This window comes from Vombatus ursinus, unplaced genomic scaffold (genome assembly GCF_900497805.2).
Source record: "Vombatus ursinus unplaced genomic scaffold, bare-nosed wombat genome assembly UNPS02014784.1, whole genome shotgun sequence".
Lineage (NCBI taxonomy): Eukaryota > Metazoa > Chordata > Mammalia > Diprotodontia > Vombatidae > Vombatus > Vombatus ursinus.
In genome coordinates, this window is record NW_020954562.1 from 28,774,234 (window position 1) to 28,793,486 (window position 19,253).

General features: G+C 40.0%; 1 protein-coding gene across 3 annotated transcripts in view; it reads right to left on the reverse strand.

Moving 5' to 3' along the window:
- TMEM192 (transmembrane protein 192) overlaps positions 1-9,163 on the reverse strand; it is a 29,402-nt gene extending 20,239 nt beyond the window's left edge. For 2 of the 3 annotated variants that reach the window (XR_003569513.1, XM_027866790.1), the window contains exons 1-3: positions 9,047-9,161; positions 5,557-5,703; positions 2,790-3,054 (exon numbers count right to left, since the gene is read on the reverse strand). Coding sequence is in view for 2 of the 3 variants with exons in the window: in XM_027866790.1 (XP_027722591.1) it covers positions 2,790-3,054; positions 5,557-5,703; positions 9,047-9,073 (439 nt within the window). In the remaining variant the exon portion in view is untranslated. Of the gene's footprint in view, positions 1-2,789; positions 3,055-5,556; positions 5,704-9,046 lie in introns of all 3 variants that reach the window. The other variant, XM_027866791.1, reaches the window with a different exon arrangement.
- Positions 9,164-19,253: the final 10,090 nt, after the last annotated feature.

The following is a 19,253-nucleotide window of genomic DNA, read 5'->3' on the forward strand; positions in this document are numbered from 1 at the left end:
TGACTAATAGGAAAATATGCTTAACATGAATGTATATGTAGAGCCTATATCAGATTGCACGCCATCGTGGGGAAGGAGGGGGAGAAAATTTAAAACTCAAAAGCTTATGGAAGTGATTGATAAAACTAAAAATAAATTAATTAATTAAACAAAAAAAAAGAGGTTGAAGGCAGAGACTATATCATTTTGTATCTAGACCAGACAATGGGAGCCTTTTTTTTTTAACTGCCAAGTCTCATCCCAATGGAGAAACTGGACACACTGCCATCCATAGGTCACAGCTGGTTCTGAAGGTCTCCTAGAGAGGGAGCCTCTTCACATGACTTTTTTTTTTTTAATTCACTTATCTTTATTCAGTTTTGTGGTTGCAGTGTTCTCAGATGTTCTAAGACAACAATTTTAATCTAGATTAAAAATACTTCAGGATGGTCTATGATAGAAAGGCAGAGAAACTAAAAAATAAAACAAAACATGGGATTCTCACAGAAGACTTCAAACAATCTAAACTAGGTCTGTTTAATTTCATTTCAATTCCCAGACCAATAAAAAAAAGCCAGCTCTCATCCACATGAAACCCTTTGTTAAGATCCTGAGATCCAAAATATAGGCTCAAAGAATTATCAAAAAATAAACAACTATTAAGAACCAACCAGGTGCCACTGACTCAGTATGCAAAAGCAAAAATGAGAATGGTGCCTGGCCTCAAGGAGCTCATAGTCTATCCGGAGTGATCACAGGCACACATTTAAGTATATACAAAAAAAATTCAAGATAAATTCGGAAAGGAGGTAGGAAATCAGGAAAGGCCTCACGTAGTGGGTAGCTTTTGAGCTGAGTTTTCAAAGAAACTAGAAATACTAAGAGGCAGAGTTAAGGAACGAGTCCACAGGGACAGCTTCAACTATCCCCCTTTAGAAGGATCTAGCGGCAGCTAGGTGGCACAGTAGAGACAGCACTGGCCCTGGAGTCAGGAGGATCCAAGTTCAAATCTGGCCTCAGACACTTTGACACTAGCTGTGTGACCCTGGGGCAAGTCACTTAATCTCATTGCCTAACCAAAAAAAAAAAAAAAAAAAAAAAAAAAAAAGACCTAGAACATACATTTCAGGGAGTCTGTGAACTTGTAGGGGGAAAAAAACCAAATTTACCTTCCTTTTCACTAAATTCTAACTGAAATGTAGCACATTTTCACTTAAATGTAGCACATTTTCTTCCATTGTTTTAAAACATGGCCCTGAGAAAAGTCCAAAAGCTTTACCAGATTGCCGTAGGGATCCAGGATACAAAAAAGGTGAAGAACTAACCCCTGGTCTTGATCACCACCCATTCTCCTCACTTCCTGAGAGCTTGTTCTAACCCTCACTCCACTTGAATGTCTGACCAGAATTGCTTTGAAGCAGCTACTTCCTGAGGAAGAATTTATCCGTTTGAAAAAATAAGTTTTTTCTACTTCTCACTCCCAAAGAATAGTCAAAAAGCAATAATTTATTTCCTCCAACTCACATCTCTTCTTCCATGGAAGGCACAGCACTGACCCTAGAAAAAGCAATTATAAAGTTTTGCTGGTTGTTCAGGGACAGATTTTCCAAGCTCCACTTTTATATCCTGGGATCATCCAACCACCTAAAATTAGCACTGTGCCTGGTACATAGTAGGCACCTTATAAATTCTTGTTAAATGAAAGAATGTGGAATTATAGGAATACACAAATGGCTCTGGAGTTATTCAAGAGCTCTTAAGATTTAGTCATTGGGAAAAGCATTCCAACTATTCAGGGTTTTGTTGATGGGCCAAAAGTTAGCCCGTAAAAGGGTTTGGAAATCCACTAATCTATTTTTTTAATTTAATTTTTTTCGAGTCAACGAAAATCCACTTTCTCTCACTTCTACTTTCTCTCTGCCCTTACAAAAAAGAAAAAGAAAGGAGACAATACCTGTCCTCACCCCAGTGGACTACTTCGAGAAAAGCTTCTCCTAAACTATGAAGCACTTGGTAAAGGTGACCCACAAACCAGAATGATCTGGGAAAAATTATAGCATTCCTACCTCATCCATTTGACAGGAAAGGAAAATCCAGTGATCTGATGTCACTTTCCCAGGTTCTACCAGAAATTTACAGAAACAAAATGCACTATATAGTCCAATCTTTCACAATCATCTGACATTTCCAACAATAGATGGGGTCAAGAAGTTACATTATTGTAGGGTTTGGAATAAGCAAACCTTAGCAAACCCAATTTAAAGCTTGAGATCCTCACACCAGTTCTACCCAAGTTATGAGGCAGACTTTTGAAAAGGCAGCCAAAAAAAAACCCCAAGAAACAAAAAAGTGTGATAGAATGAAAAAACTGTTCTAACTGTGATGTAGCATTACTGCACCCTAAGGAATGATGGATATGAAAATGCAGAGGCATAGAAGATTTTACATGAACTGATCGTGAGCAGAAAAAAATCCCAACAAGCCCAGAGCCAAGACAACAGACAGATGATTATAATAACAGAAGTAAAAACACTATGAAAAATCAGTTGAACTCAGATTAAAAAAAAAAATAACCTTGGCTTTGAAGGACAGATGCTGAAAACATTTGCCTCTTCTCAGTAGAGAGCTAAAACATTTCAGATAAAAAATGTTACCAATCTTGTCCTTTAGTACTGCCTAGCTGTTTTCCTTTATCACTAAGAAAAGGACAAAGAAGAATACACCGGGGAAGGACTGTGGTCTAAAAAACCTAAGCCATCAAAACCACATTTTTTAAAATATAAAAAGCTAAGAGAGGCAGGTAGGCTCACCAGTAGAGTGTATCATTAACGACAATCTTTTAAGATGCCTTGTGGATCTATAGATGATGATATAGCCTCGGTTTTTCACTTGGCTATGGTGATACTGAATATAACGTTCAAGAAGCACGTGAAGAACCCATAAAATCACTTTTCCGAGGATGACCACAGTCTGAACTTTAAATGGGCTGATGTAGTTTCCCGGGCATTTGTCCTCATTTGGATTAGGATAAGAACAAAGCAAACCTGTTAAAAATGCTAAAACAACAAATACAACCTAAAAGGGAAAAAAAGTATCAAGATTAGGTTTTAGGACTTTGAGGTTAAACACAGAAGTCACTTTTACTGTCCTACATTCAATCACTGTTCTCAATTTTTAGAATGCAAGGACAGAAGATGACAGATTGAATTGAATTTTACGTTCCCATACCATACAATTTTGGTCACAAGACTTATCAAACAAATGCAATATAATTCTAGAATAGAATGTAGCTTGCTCGCTATGCACTTAGTCATCTAGGTAGGAAAGCTTATTTCCAAACTGTGATAGTTAAAATAAAAATAATTTTATATTTTACACTATTTTGTATAGCTTCAAGTCAATAGTTTCCAAAGAACTGAAACTGAAGAAGACCAGGTTCAAATCTTGTCTCAGACACTAGTTAACCCTGGGCATGTAACATTCCATGACCATCAGTTTTTATATTTGTAAAAAAAAAAAAAAAAATTTTTTTTCAAATTTGTAAAATCTGGACACTAAACCTCTAAGGTCCCTTCGAGCTCTAAATCTATGACCACCCAAAGGGCAATGGAGAGGGTGCACAGGGGCATGAACAAGCAGCAACACATTACAAATTACGTAGGAAAGGTGGTATAAAGGATACCATAAGAAAAACATCTGGGGGCAGCTAGGTGGCAAAGTGATAGAGCACCAGCCCTGGAGTCAGGAGGACCTGAGTTCAAATCCAGCCTCAGACACATAACACTCACTAGCTGTGTGACTCTGGGCAAGTCTCTTAACCCCAATTGCCTCACCAAAAAAAAAAAAAAAAGTCTGCAGAAAAAAGGCAGGGGAGGGGTAGTATTGACAGACAGATGACCCACGTGCACTGCTCTGTTAAGAGAATTCAACAAGGAAGACTCTCAGCATGTTGGATAAGCCGGCAGGGGTGAATCTGTGAGAGGATAACAACTATGGTTACACAGGATGAGTTGAGGAAATGGGGAAATTCATCATTATGGAATGCCCACTTTGATAAGATCAAAGATATGTTGGAATGTTATTTAAGTGAAAACATTAGCTATTCAGATCTGTAAAAACAATCTGTAAGGCATCTAGTTCAAATAATTTACAATTCTTAAGAAATAGTGTAATACAGGAGGGCTTAAAACTTTAACTTTTTATTTTTTTTTTTAATTTAAAAAAATTTTTTTTTTACTGAGGCAATTGGTGTTAAGTGACTTGCCCATGGCTAAAACTTTAACTTTTTAAAATTAAGAAGTACATTATAAAGTGCTTTTCTTCATGAGTTCATAGGATCACAAATTTATAGTTGGAAGGACCTTTAGAGGCCATCTAATCCAAACCCCTCATTTTACAGTTGAAGAAACTGAGGCTCATAGACATTAAATTCATACTGGGCATTCTTAATCCTAATTAAGAAGCAGCACAGTTTAAGAGAATTCTTGCATGGCTCCACAACTCCCCAAGTGTGATTATGGTTGAGTAATTTAACCCCTCTGCATTTGTTTCAAAATGGGTAAAAGAAGAAATTTGGACCACATGATGTTCAAGGTCCTTTTCAATTCCATAATTCTATCACCCACGTACCTGCTTCTCTAGTAGCAACAAGACTAATACTCTCAACACTTAGTCTCAGGTGCCCCCTCCCCGAATCTTAAAATAGTTGGACTATCATGTATTTCAGTGTAATTGGCTTCCTTTTGTAATCCTTTGTATTTTATTTTAAAAACATGATTCTGAGAAAGATTTCAGTCTTCACCAGACTGTCAATGGGGTATATGACACACACAGAGAAAGTTAAGAATCCCTAACCTAGACCATATGAGGTAATATGCCTTTGAAAAATCAAACAAACTAACTAATCAACTCCTTTGAATACACTTAAAACAGTCAACAGGTCTGGTAGGTAACAGTTACTCTTCTGACCACTATCATTGCAACAAGTACCATGGCAGAAGTTGGAGGAAGTACTATAATTTTTGGCTCCACTGTGGCAAGCATTTTCTAACAGTGCTTTTGTTCAGGTGCTATGGCCCAGGCAGATGTTCCCTCATCTGGGGATGGGCATTAGAGTAACTGACAGTATAATAGTTAATTTTTAGGGGGCTATGTATGTACATATATATGAATACGTACATGTATGTATATGCGAGTATGCATTTTTTTCCATATTTGTGATTTCACTATAACAGAGAATTTCCGAACCTTTCAACCAATTCAGACTGGGGCCTGTTCTGAGCCTTCTATGCTTTACAAGTTACCTAAGGTGCTCAGACGAGGATCACAGTCAGTATGCATCAAGGTGGCACTCAAACCAAGGTCTCTAAAGTGGCTCTCCGTCCACTAGGCTGTTTCTTTTTATACTAATGGACCTTACAGCAGAAATAGCATACTTATTCTGATCCAGATTCTCCAGTGTTCACAAGCTGAAGCAAGAAAAGTTACAACTTTGTCTGTGACACACTACTTGGTGAGCCTAGCACTCTTTCTCCTGTCAAACACCCAAAATTTAAAAAATAGTCCCCACAGACTTACATGTATTAACAAGAGAAGATTTGCAATGATGACAGTAGGAAGGGCATGGAATCTAGGTCTGAAATGAACATGCAATGGATGTTGTGGCAGAAGCTGAGCTTCTAGGAGAGGGTCATCTTCTAAACTTTGTGTGAGATCCAATGAACCCTAAAGGGGGATAAAATCGAAAATCAGGATATTCTTAGACAATATTCACAAAATCAGTTATGTAACATAAAGTTTGAAAAGTTGTTTTATACAATGAAAGGCCTTACTCCATTCTAAGAATATTTTTTCCGAAAAATCATTTAGTTTCAGCTACTGAAGGCATACTAAGAAGCAGAAGAAATTGTCTCCTACTCTCAAAGGGCTTACCATCTAACTGGCAGTCTAGGAATAAACAAATGAAAAGTTCAATAATGGTAAGAGTTCAATAGAGAAGCATTGTGTTTTAACAGAGGGCATGCTATGGACTCAGGAAAATTTAGGTTCAAGTCTTACATCTAATATGTATTAGGTATATGACCATGGGCAAGTTCTTTAACTTTTCAGGGCCCCAGGCAACTTTCTTTCTTTTTTTTTTTTTGGTGAGGCAATTGGGGTTAAGTGACTTGCCTAGGGTCACACAACTAGTAAGGGTCATGTGTCTGAGGTCACATTTGAACTCAGGTCCTCCTGACTCCAAAGCTGGAGCTCTATCCACTTTGACACCCAGCTGCCCCATCCAGGCAACTTTCTAAGACTTAAGTTACAGATGATGCACTTATTTGCATCTGTGTAAGAAGATTCCACACCAGAAGCTCCCAGTGATAATGAAATCACAGGTCTAGACATCCCTGCAAAATGGAAGGGAGAAACAGAATTTAGAACTAAAAACTTTAATTGAAAAAAATGTTAAAAATTGTTTTTACATGTAATTGGGGGAAATATTATTTTAAAAAATGTTAAATGACAAAGACGATTTTTCAAGTAAAACAGGCAAGTTGTATCGTCCCTCTGGGATTCAGTTTATGCATTTGCCCCCCCCCCCCAAAAAAAAGCCTTACCACTCTAAACACGACGGATGAGCTGGACAGAAAGCTAAATTCTACCTAACACTTATTAGTGTGGGCAAGTCACTTACAACTTCTGGTCCTCAATTTCCACATTTATAAAAGAGATAATGACTCTGAAAATACTTATTTCAAAGGGTTGTTGTGAGGCTCAAATGAGATAATGGATGTGAAAGGCTTCAGCTTAGAGCTCTATTATTGGCACAGTAATGGTTTAATAAATGTTTGTTGATCACATACAGAGTGTCCCCAAATGTCTTACCACAGTTTTAAACTTTACAAGTTTTATTGTACTAAAATTTTGGCATCACGCCATATAATGCAACTCTGCCTCTGAGTTTTAAGGCACCTGGTTGGACCTCTGCTAGGTAAGGTTCATACCTTTCCATTCTCCTCACTTCCCTCCCAACATTGGCTATTCCTTTTTTTTTTTTAAAGTTTATTAATCTGCAGTTAAAAAAACATCATTTCCAGACAATGATTACACAAAAATAGAAGCATATTATATATTCTTATAGTATTAGTTAACATACACTGAGATTATATTCATGTTTATTTTAATAGACTAAAGCATTATCTGGGACAAGAAGAGGGTATTCATCTCACCCACCTATCATGGAGTAAACAAAGAGTAAAATGCCTCTCACCTCATTTAGGAAGTATGTGTGACTTATGGCCTTGGGCACAGTGAAAACGGGTAAGGGTACAAAGATCAAGGTGGCATGTTGTCAGGCAATGAGTCATAACAACAAATGTGCCTCCCCCAAAGGCAGGCAGATTCTACACTGCCAGGTTATACCCGGAGAGAACTGGAAAATAGTATTTGTGTTCCTTTTTCAGGAGTAATCAGTGCTCTGAAGAAAGGAAAGGCCAACCTAGCACAGAAGTGAGCCAGATGTGAACAGTATAATCCAGTGTAGGTACTCCCCCATGAAATGTCTGTGGTCTTTGCTGGGGAGGGAAGAGAGGAAAGGAGAGAAGATTCTGAGGAACAGAAAGAAGAACAGGCAGTTTTACTTTTGCTATGCCTGTTGTCTCCCAGCCCTTTAATTCACAAAACCATTAGAAATAGAAGTTTGATCATCTATTGTGGACTCAACGATTCATAGCAGATAACAGAGCCTAGCTCTTCCTCCTTCTGGTTTTATATTCCCCCAAGAGCAACCTTAGAAGAATTTTAGTCCAGCTTCCTCATTTTACAGATGAGGAAACTGCAGCCTAGAGAGGCTATGAAACTTGGCCAAGGAATACTATTGTGTTGAGAAATGACAAGGGGGATGGTTTCAGGAAAAACCTGGGAAGAATTATATGAAATAAGGCAAAGTGAGCAGAACCAGGAGAACGTTGTACACAGTAATAGTCATGTTGTTACGAAGATCAACTGTGAAAGACTTAGCTACATTGATCAAAATTACGATTCACGACAATTCCAAAGAACTCATAATCAAAAATGCTATCCACTTCCAGAGGGAGAGAGCGTTGAGTGCAGGCTGAAGCATATTGTTTTTTACTTTCGTTTTCACCCCCCAATATATGGTTAATAACGAAGTGTTTTACATGACTTCACATGTATGACGGGTATCGCATTGCTTGTCTTCTCAATGGGTAAGGGAAGCATTGCTTATTCCTGAAAAATCTGGTGCATCACCGTTTCATTTTAAAGCTATGCTTCCTGGCGCCGACAATGACAAGGCTTCACGTGGTTGCTGCGTTCAGTGCAGCTTCGGCCTTTGCAAGAGCTGCGGAGCCGGGGCGGGCCCCCGCCACTAGGGACTGCCCTAGTCCAGTCCTCAAGCCCCAGCCCGGGTTCCGGGCGATCTGAACCAGCTTCAAGCCGAGCCAGAGGCCGGCTGCACCACACGTGGGCCAGACGCGCAGTCACGTGAAAAAACCGAGTTCCAGGACTAGAAAGAAGCAAAGCCGTTTCCGAGTAAAAGCGTGGAACTGAGGGCCTGCCGCGCACCTGGCGCGGCGCACTGGGCCACCCCCGCGCACACGCTCCGGCACCTGGCCCTGCGGCGGCCCCGCAGCCAAAGCTCAGCCTCTCATGGCCAGCCAGCGTCCCATCCCCACGGCGCAAGACCCGCTGGTGACCCCTTCCTAGGGCGCACAGCTGTTGCAGGGGTCCCCTTCCCAGGACGCACAGCTCCTCCGCCGGTTCCCTTTCCCAGGGCGCACGGCCCCTGCAGGTGTGTCCTCCCTAGGCGCCTCGCATCCCCTTTTCCCCCTTCTCAGGATGCAGTCCCTCCAACGGTCCCCTTCCCAAGGCGCACAGTCCCAGCGGGTGTGCCTCTCTCAGGGACGTTCCTCTCCCCCGCGCCCCTTTCCGGGGTACCCACGTGGGGTGGGGCGCTCGGAGGTGGGGGGTTGGGGGGTGGGAAGGAAGGCGGCTTTGCTTCTCCAGGCCCCGCCCCGCAACGCCGGGAGCCCCTGGTCGCGTCCACCCCACGCGCACTCACGTCCTCCAGCCGGGTCCCCGCAGCCATCTCCTGGGCTCCCGAGGCTGAAGCCCCCGCCGCCGGGGCGCGCTATCTCCACCCTCCACCTGCGCTTCTCCGCGGCTGCTCCGGAAAGGGAGGGGGAGGGGAGGAGGAAAAAACCCTCCGTGCCCCGCCCGCCTTCCCGAGCAAGCTCACCCTGACTTTGGGCACGCCCACGCTGGCGCAGGCCCCGCCTCCGTGGGAGGCTCGCGGCTCCTCCTCCAAACCCCTCATTGGTGGAGCCCGAGAGGCTTCCCCCCGACGCTGCCGGCCCCCGGAGGGAGGGGGGGGACGTTCGCAGCGGAGCTGCTGCGGGTCTCCCTTCTCTCCTATCTTGACCCATTGCTTTGGCACCCTGCTTTCTCCTTTCTAAGGTTCTGGACCCCGAAAGGCTAAAGCATCGTAGGCTGCATTCCTAAGCCTTCGGTGGCCTGATGTCCAAGCCGTCGCACCTGTTATTTATGTGCCTTTCAGAGATGTTCTGTTTGGGCGTGATTTCCTGTGTCTCCAAGCCCTGGCTGTGTATGTACTGGCTAGGAGGGCTTGAGGATGCTAGATGTAGAGCTGAGCTTCAGAGGACACCTCGTCTAACCCTCTCAGTTTACAAATGGGGAAACCGAGGCCCAGGGAGGTTCAGCGAATTACCCAAGGTCGGCTGGATGGAAGTAGCAGACCTGGAATTTAAACCTAGCTTCTTTGATTCCAAATAGAAAGCTGTTTTCCACTGCACCTGACAAGGTCCGGCTGTGACTTTTTTTTTTTTTTTACCTAATTACATAATACCTCAGGGCCTCAGTGTTCTCATTGGTAAAATGAGGGGTTTAGTCTAGAAATTAAGGGTTGTTAACCTGGGGTCCCATTAATGTATTTTTAAATGTTTTGGTAACTATTTCAGTATAAGACAGTACTCTGAAAAGGGGCATATAGATTTCATCAGACAGCCAAGTGGTCCACGATACAAAAGAGTACCAAAATGCCCCTTCTAGAAGATGAAGTGGGAGTATGCTTGGAGTCAAGAAACCTGAGTTCAAATACTAGTACTCTTGGCTTTGCAAACTTGGACAAACTCTGAGCTTACTCTCTGAGCTTCATTTTTATCACCTGTTTAAAAAAAGTGTAACACTTGCAATAACCATCCCGCTAATCTCTGAGCTTCAGTTTAATTACCTGTTAAATAAGGACAATAATAAATAATGATATAACCAAAATCATAGGACAATAGATCAGGAATTTGAAAGGACCTCAGAGGTCATCTGATTCAGTTATGGGGAAAATGTGAAGCATAGTAGATAAAATGCTGAATTTAAGAGTCAGGAAGAACTGAGTTCTAATCTTGCTTAGATACTCCCCATGTGACCTTGGAAAAGTCACCTAACATCTCTTAACCTCATCTTCCTTATCTGGAAAATGAGGGTGATATAAGTATGAGTTACTCCATCTCTAATAGTCTGTGATTCTGAAATGCAGCTTTAACGGGAAAAAAAAAAGGGTAGCACCTCCATTATCCTGATCATTAAAACGGTTGTTGAGGATTACTTAAAGCCCAAACCCCTGCTAGGATTTGAATTATGGAATTTGGAATTATGTAAATAAAGTGACTAAAATGTTCATGTCTTTTGAATCCAGAGATTATATACCAAGTAGGCCATTGATAAGTCCACATATATACCAAAATATTTATAGCAGCATTTTTAGAGAACAAAGTAATGGAATCAAAGTAGATGCCATTGATAGGGGAATAGCTAAACAAATTGTGGTACATGAATGTAATGGAATATATTATAGGAAGTAACAAATGTGACACAGAGAATCATGGACAGATCTACATGGACTCATGCAGAGTGAAATAAGCAGAGCTAAGAAATGACTACAACGTAAATGGAAAGAACAACCACAAAAAAGGTCAAAAAGTGAAAGCTGCAAAATTGGAGTAAGTGTGGCTCAAAAGAAGAGATATGAGAAGATACTCCCACCCACTTGTAAGAGGTCCACATGTTGTACATTGTACACATTTCAGACTTTTATGGATGTATTAAAAGTTATGGTGATTTTTTTTCCTTTTTCTTTTCCTTTTTTTGCTTTAAAAATATTATATAGGATGGCATTTTCTGGAAGGGGCAGCATGAGGGATAGTGGGGGAAATTATGATAGCGTTAAAGATAAGATTAAAAAAACTGATTAAAAAATAAAACCCTTTTAATAAATATATCTAGTCAAAGAAAACAAATTCCTGCATTTGCCACATATAAAAAATGTGTATCTCATTTTGCACCCAGAGTCCATCACTCTTCTTCAGGGGGTGAGTGGCATTCTTACTTACCAGTCCTTCAGAATTGTGGTTGGTTTTCTCCATCAGAGTTCTCAAGCTTCTGCTCATCTTTATCATCCTCAAACAACCTGAGGCTCAGGCAGGTAGACTATTCTCAATGCTTTCATAGTCTCACCACCCACTCAGTCTTTGACACCCCGGCCAAAAGACTTCTGCTTCGCGATAACAGATCTGTCTGAGGTTGCCTGCCACTGGTCTCTTTCTAGTCAAATTCAAAGGTCTCAGTTTTCTTCCTTCCTGCTTTGAAACTTCTTTAATTGGTTATCTTCTGCTACCATTCCATCTTCAGGTTCACTTATTTCTTCTTACTTCTTTAATTCTTCAGCTGGTTTCTCTTCTCTCCCCTCCTCCACCAGTCGCCTGGGAATTTCCCCCAGGGTTTATCCTCTTGTCCTAAGGGGAGGGAACAAATTATATGGTGCCTACTATGTGCCAGGCACTATGCTAAGCATTTTTTTTTTTTACAAATACTGTTTTATTTGATTCTCACTGCAACCCTTCTAGGTAGGTGCTATTATTATTCCCATTTCACAGTTGAGGAAACTGAGGCAATGATTTGCCTAGGATCACACAGCTAGTAAGCATGACATACAATTTCTTTAAAAGTATCTTTTAAAATTTAATTGTTTCTTCAATTAACAAAAATCTACTTTCTCCCATCTCTTCCTTCCCCAACATTGGAGAAAAAAAGAAAAGAAAAACAAAACCCACCTAACAAATATTTATATAGTTAAGCAAAAATTCCTTCATTATCCATAACCAAAAAGTATATCTTATTCTGTACTCTGAGTCTATCACCTGAGTGCTTAGATAGGAGATCTTAAAACTCTCAAAGTGTCTTCCAGGGCCCAGAGCAACAATAGAGCATCATAAAGTGCTCCAAAGGTCCTATTGCCTTGTAGCTGACAACACAACAAATCACACAAAGGAAAATAGAAAAAAAAGTGGATCTTTTTATTTTTATTTTATTTTATTTCTTTCTAAATTTAATTTTTTTTAGTTTTCAACATTCACTTCCACAAGATTTTGAGTTCCAAATTTTCTCCCCATATCTCCCCTTCCCCTACCCCATGAAAGCATGCATTCTGATTACCACTTGCCCCAATCTGCCCTCCCTTCTATCTCACACACCCCACCCCTCTTCTCTTAACCTTTTCCCTTTCTATTTTCCTGTAGGGTAAGATAGATTTCTTTACCTGTGTATCTTATTTCCCAGTTGCATGTAAAAACAATTTCTAACATTTGTTTCTAAAATTTTGAGCTCCAAATTCTCTCCCTTTCTTCCTCCCCACCCACCCTCACTGAGAAGACAAGCAATTCGATACAGGTTATACATGTGTAGTCATGCAAAACACCTCCATAACAGTCATGTTGTGAAAGACTATATTTCCTTCCATCCTATCCTATTTTCTATTCTCTCCTTTGATCCTGTCCCTCCTCAAAAGTGTTTGCTTCTGATTACCTCCCCAATCTGCCCTCCCTTCTATCACCCACTTTTATCTCCTTCCCCCCTACTTTCCTGTAGGGTAAGACAGATTTCCATACCGAATTGAGTGTGTATGCTATTCCCTCCTTAAGCCAAATCTGATAAGAGTAAGGTTCACTCATTCCCTCTCACCTCCCCCCTCTTCCCCTCCACTGTCAAAGCTTTTTCTTGCTTCTTTGATGTGAGATAATTTACCCCATTCTACCTCTCCCTTTCTCCTTCTCCCAGTACATTCTTCTCTCACCCCTTAATTTTATTTTTTAGATACTATCCCTTCATATTCAACTCACCCTGTTCCCTCTGTCTATATATATTCCCTCCAGCTACCCTAATAATGAGAAAGGTCTCATGAGTTAAAAATATCATCTTTCTAAGAATGTAAACAGTTCAACTTTAATAAATCCCTTATGATTTCTCTTTCCTGTTTACCTTTTCATGTTTCTCTTGAATCTTGTATGTGAAAGTCAAATTTTCTATTCAGCCCTGGTCTTTTCATCAAGAATAGTCCTCTATTTCACTGAATATCCATTTTCCTCCTAAAGGATTATACTCAGTTTTGCTGGGTAGGTGATTCTTGGTTTTAATCCTAGCTCCTTTGAGCTAGAATATCATATTCTAAGCCTTCCGGTCCGTTAATGCAGAAGCTGTTAAATCTTGTGTTATCCTGATTGTGTTTCCACAGTACTTGAATTGTTTCTTTCTGACTGCTTGCAATAATTTCTCCTTGACCTGGGAATTTTGGAATTTGGTTACAATATTCCTGGGAATTTTCCTTTGGGTATCTCTTTGAGGAAGTGATTGGTGGATTCTTTCAGTTTCTATTTTACCCTCTGGTTGTAGAATATCAGGGAAGTTTTCCTTGATAATTTCTTGAAAGATGATGTCTAGGCTCCTTTTTTTTAAATCGTGGTCTCACCACAGCGCACAGCTGCTGTAGGGTCCCCTTCCTAGGACGTACAGACCCTGCAGGTGTGTCCTCCCTAGGCACCTTGCATCCCCTTTCCCCCAGGTAGTTGGATAGTTTTAAAATTATCTCTCCTGGATCTATTTTCTAGGTCAATTGTTTTTCCAATGAGATATTTCACATTGTCTTCTGTTTTTTCATTATTTTGGTTTTGTTTTATAATTTCTTGATTTCTCATAGAGTCATTAGCTTCCAATTGCTCTATTCTAATTTTTAAGGAATTATTTTCTTCAGTGAGCTTTTGGACCTCCTTTTCCATTTGGTCAGTTCTGCTTTTTTAAGACCTTCTCCTCATTGGCTTTTTGGACCTCTTTTGCCATTTGGTCTAGTCTTTTTTTTTTTTTTGTGAGGCAGTTGGGTTTAAGTGACTTACCCAGTCACACAGCTAGTAAGTGTTATGTTTCTGAGGCCAGATTTGAACTCAGGTCCTCCTGACTCCAGGGCTAATGCTCTGTCTATCCACTGTGCCACATAGCTGCCCCTAGTATATTTTTTAAGGTGTTATTTTCTTCAGTACTTTTGGAAGTCTTCTTTAGCAAGCTGTTGACTCATTTTTCATGATCTTCTTACATCACTCTCATTTCTCTTCCCAATTTTTCCTCTGTCTCTGTTACTTGATTTTCAGAGTCCTTTTTGAGGTCTTCTGTGGCCTGAGACCAATTCATATTTTTCTTGGAGGCTTTGGATGTAGGAACTTTGACTTTGTTGTCTTGTTCTGATTGTATGTTTTGATCTTCCTTGTCACTAAAGTAAGATTCTATAGTCTGAGTTTTTTCCTGCCGTTTGCTTATTTTCCCAGCCAATTACTTAATTTTTTAACTCTTTGTTAAGGTACAGCTCCGCTTCCAGTATGGAGAGCATATTGTCCCAAGCTTCAGGGGTTTTGTGCAGCTGTTTTCAGAGATACTTCTAGGGACCTGTAAATTTTCAGTTTTTCCAAGATGGTATGATCTAAGGAATGGTGTTTCTTTTTCTCCTGGCCAGTGCTTTGGTCTGTGAGTGACCACAAGCACTGTTTTCTGTCCTGGAACTATGAGGAGGATTCCCGCCCAGTACTTACACAAGGTCTGCTATGCCAGTGCTCCTCTTCACCTGAGGACTGCCACACAGGACTGCAACCCAGATCCAAGTATGGGCAAAGCAACAGAATCCTGCCTCAGTGCCAGCAAAGAGATCTGTGTAATCTCCTTTGGCTTGGTTGTTTGATCCCCTTACTGTCTGTGGACCGAGAGCTCTGGAAGCAGCAGCTACTACTGCTGCTGCTGGAGCTGCTACTGCAGCCCTGGGCCATGCCTTGGCTGGGGCTGGGCTGCGCTCCTCTCTCATTCAGGTACAACAAACCTTTCCTATCGACCTTCTAAGTTGTCTTTGGTGTTTGTGGGTTGAGAAGTCTGAAAAATGTCACAGTTGTCTGAAATTTAAACCCTGAGGTCTGCTCCAGGTTTGCTGAGGCCTCATCTCTGCTGGCATGGCCTGTGATGGACCTTTCCTGTCGACTTTCCAGGCTGGAAATTTGTTTCACTCTGTCTTTTTGTGAGTTCTGCAGCTCTAGAATTTGTGTAGAGTAATTTTGAACAGGTATTTGGAAGGGCTTTGGGGAGAGCTCAAGCAAATCCCTGCTTTTACTCCACCATCTTGGCTCTACCCCCCCCATCTTTTTTATTTTTAAGATATTTATTAATATAGTTTGCTTCCAAATAGTATTTGTTTCCCAGTATGGCCTCTCCCTGCTTCCTTGCTTGGAGATCCATCCCTTTATAATTAAGAATAACAAAAAAAGTAATCAAAATTAACTAACATCAGTTGAATGAACAATGCATGCAATATACTATATCCATAGTACTCCGCCTTTGCAAAGAAGGGAGGGAGGTACGTTCTCATTTCTATTTCAGAACCAGCTCTGGCCGACATACTACTTAATTACTTCTGTTGCACTTAGGTGGGTAGTATATTTAATCATGAGTCCTGTGGAATTAATGGTTGGTCACTGTTGTTGATTTATTGATTGATCTATTCTTCTACTTCATTTCACTTCACCAAATATTTTAAAATTTTATTTATTTGTTTTTAATTTTCAACATTTACTTCTATGAGATTTTAAGTTCTAAATTTTCCTCCCCCTCTCTGTATTCCCTCCTCCCCAATATGGTATGCAATCTGATATAGCCTATATGTGTACAATCATATTAAACATATTTCCACATTAATCATGTTGTAAAGAAGAATTAGAACCAAAGGAGAAAACCACAAAAAAGAATAAACAAAAAGAAAAAAAGAAAATAGTACATTTCAATCTGCGTTCAGACTCCATAGTTCTTTCTCTAGATGTGGATAGCATTTTCTATCATGAGTCTTTTGGAATTGTGTTATATCCTTGTATTGCTGAAAAGAGTTAAGTCTATCGAAGTTGCTCATCTCACAGTGTGGCTGTTACTGTATACAATGTTCTCCTGATTCTGCTCACTTCACTCAGCATCAGACCATACAAGTCTTTCCAGGTTTTTCTGAAGTCTGCCTGTTCATCAGTTCTTAGAGCACAATAGTATTCCATTACATTCATATACCACAACTTGTTCAGCCATTCCCCAATTGATGGGCATCCCTTCAATTTCTAATTCTTAGCTACCACAAAAAAGAGCTGCTATAAATATTTTTATACATGTGTCACCGAATATTTATTAAGCACCTATTATGTACAAAGTTCTGCGCTAGACACTGAGAATACAAAGATAAAACTGGAATCTTCTCTATGCTCTGGGAACTTATATTCTACTGGGGGATGGGATAGTGGTGGATAAAACATGTATACAAATATAAATGCAGATGGAGCAGCTGGGTTAGAGCACTGGCCCTGAAGTCAGGAGGACCTGAGTTCAAATTTGGCCTCAGACCAAACACTTGACACTTACTAGCTGTGTCACCCTGGGCAAGTCACTCAACTCCAATTGTCTAAAAATATATATATAAATACAGAGTACATATAAAGTGATTTAAAGATTTCAATTGTTCTGTAGTGCTTGTTCTTTCCATCTACATTATTGTAATTATGTATATTCTTCAGGGGCTCTGTTTTCTTCATTTTACAACTGGAACATATAAGTCTTTCTATTCTTTTCTGTAGTAATGAGATCTTTTTCTTAGAGTTAAGAAGAGAATTTATAATTTTCATATTAATCGATATGATAAGTTTAATGAATATGCTAATAATTTAGTTTTCTCAAGAGCTGCCTCTCTGGCTTAGGAGTCAGAACTCACAATGCAGCTTGAACTGATTAATCAAAACTGACAATGCTTACAATCACTGGACCTTAATGAAGCAAATCAAAAATTGTGGAACCTAGTCCCATCACAGAACTCTGGTTCTATACTTTAGGGGAGCTGGTCACAACCCCCAAAGACTTGACTCTAGAATTGTTGATTGTGGGATTTAAGGGTTTCTCCTAGGAAAACACTATGTTTGTAATCCACCCTCCCCCTCACTCCCACCCCCAACTCCTTTGCCAGTTGTGATTTAAGTATATAACCTGTGCTTTTCCTTCAGCTAAGAGAACATTTCTCATTCTGAAACTTATTAATTAAACTACTTGATTACTGGCTCTCCTGTCTCTAGGCCTGCTTTGCACGGCTCTGAGCATTCTCAGGTTAGAAACTGGCTCTGTAAAAATCCTGTTAACAGAGTGTAGTAATATTCTATTACATTTTTTGTGGGGGTTTTTTTTGAGTTTCTTTCCCCCCAATTTATTTATTTATTTTTAGTTTTCAACATTCACTTCCATAAGATTTTGAGTTCCAAATTTTCTCTCCATTCCTTCCCTCCCTCCACCCCGTGAAAGCATGCATTCTGATTTCCCCCTTCACCCAATCTGTTCTCCCTTCTATTCCCTGCCCCCATCCCCTTCCCCTTCTGTTTTCTGTAGGGTTAGATAGATTTCTATACCTCTTTGCCTGTGTATCTTATTTCCCAGTTGCATGCAGAAATAATTTCTAACATTTGTTTCTAAAACTTTGAGTTCCAAATTCTCTTCCCTCCCCACCCATCCTCATTGAGAAGGCAAGCAATTTGACATAGGCCATACATGTGCAGTCATGCAAAATACTTCCAAATCTATTATATTTAGTTACTACAATTTGCTTGATCATTTCCCAGCTTATGGGCATCCACTTTGTTCCTAGTTCTTTGCTACCACACACACACACACACAAAAAGGTTCTACTACAGATATTTTGATGTCAATGAAGCCTTTCTTTCTGTCAATGATCACCTTGGGAGAATATGACCAGTAATGATTCAAGTACTCTCGGTCATAAAGAGGAACACTATATCTTCAACTTTTGGCTGAAGGAATTAATGGAAATACTCTGAAGCATGAGGAGGCAGAATGCTGGTGTATATTACAGTCATTTTAAATAAGGAGCACTGAATCCTTTCTATACAATGAAGCATGAAAGCAGTCAGCAAGGCATTTTATACCCTATGACGAAAAGGCCATTTGTTTTCAGATATATACTTCTTCCCATAGGCTATATAAATTCCCCATGCTTCCTAGAAATAAACATAATGTAACTTATAAATAAAACTTTCATGAATTATTTGGACAGAAGGAAGGTTCTTTAGTTTATCGAAAGTTTACCTCAGAAAATAACTAAAGATCTCAGAGTGTAGTTTATTCACATTCACAGTAGGAAGATGAGAGGTTTCCTTCAATTTCCACTGCAAAATGAAAAGTGAATGGAAAATTTCTTAACTCTGATTGTCTTAAATGAAAAAAATGAGAAATACTTTTTTTTTAATCTAGGCCTATGATTTCACTGGTGTACAAAAATCTGAGAAAACTCCCTCTACGAATGGATATCAGTAAATATATTGTATAGTCCAATCTTGAGGAGACTGTAACCTAGAAGACACATTCAATTTGTTCTGTTAAATAAATGAACGTAAATTTATTAAGCACTTAACTGTTGAGATTTAGAGTTGGGAGAGCTGGTTCGGGTGTGAAAGAATTCACTTAGACATTCTCTGTAACCATTGGGGGCTTTATTGATGCAAAAGCAGTAGACTAGCCCTGGAAGGAGGACTAACAACTTAAAGAGGAGGAGGGGCTTGTTTTATAAGGACAGGATGAGGAAAATGGTTGCTTACAAGATAGGTTTAGAAGTTTTTATGGGGGTTAAAGATTAGAGACAGGTCAAGGAAGGATTTTATGACATGGGATGAAGGAGACAAAGGGAATTCTTCATGGCTTAAGGATTAAAGGATAGGGCATGAGGACACAGGTTAAAAATTAAAGGACAGGGGCAGTTAGGTGGCAAAGTAGATAGAGCACCATCCCTGAAGTAAGGAGGACCTGAGTTCAAATCCGGCCTCAGACCAAACACTTGACACTTACTAGCTGTGTGACACCGAACA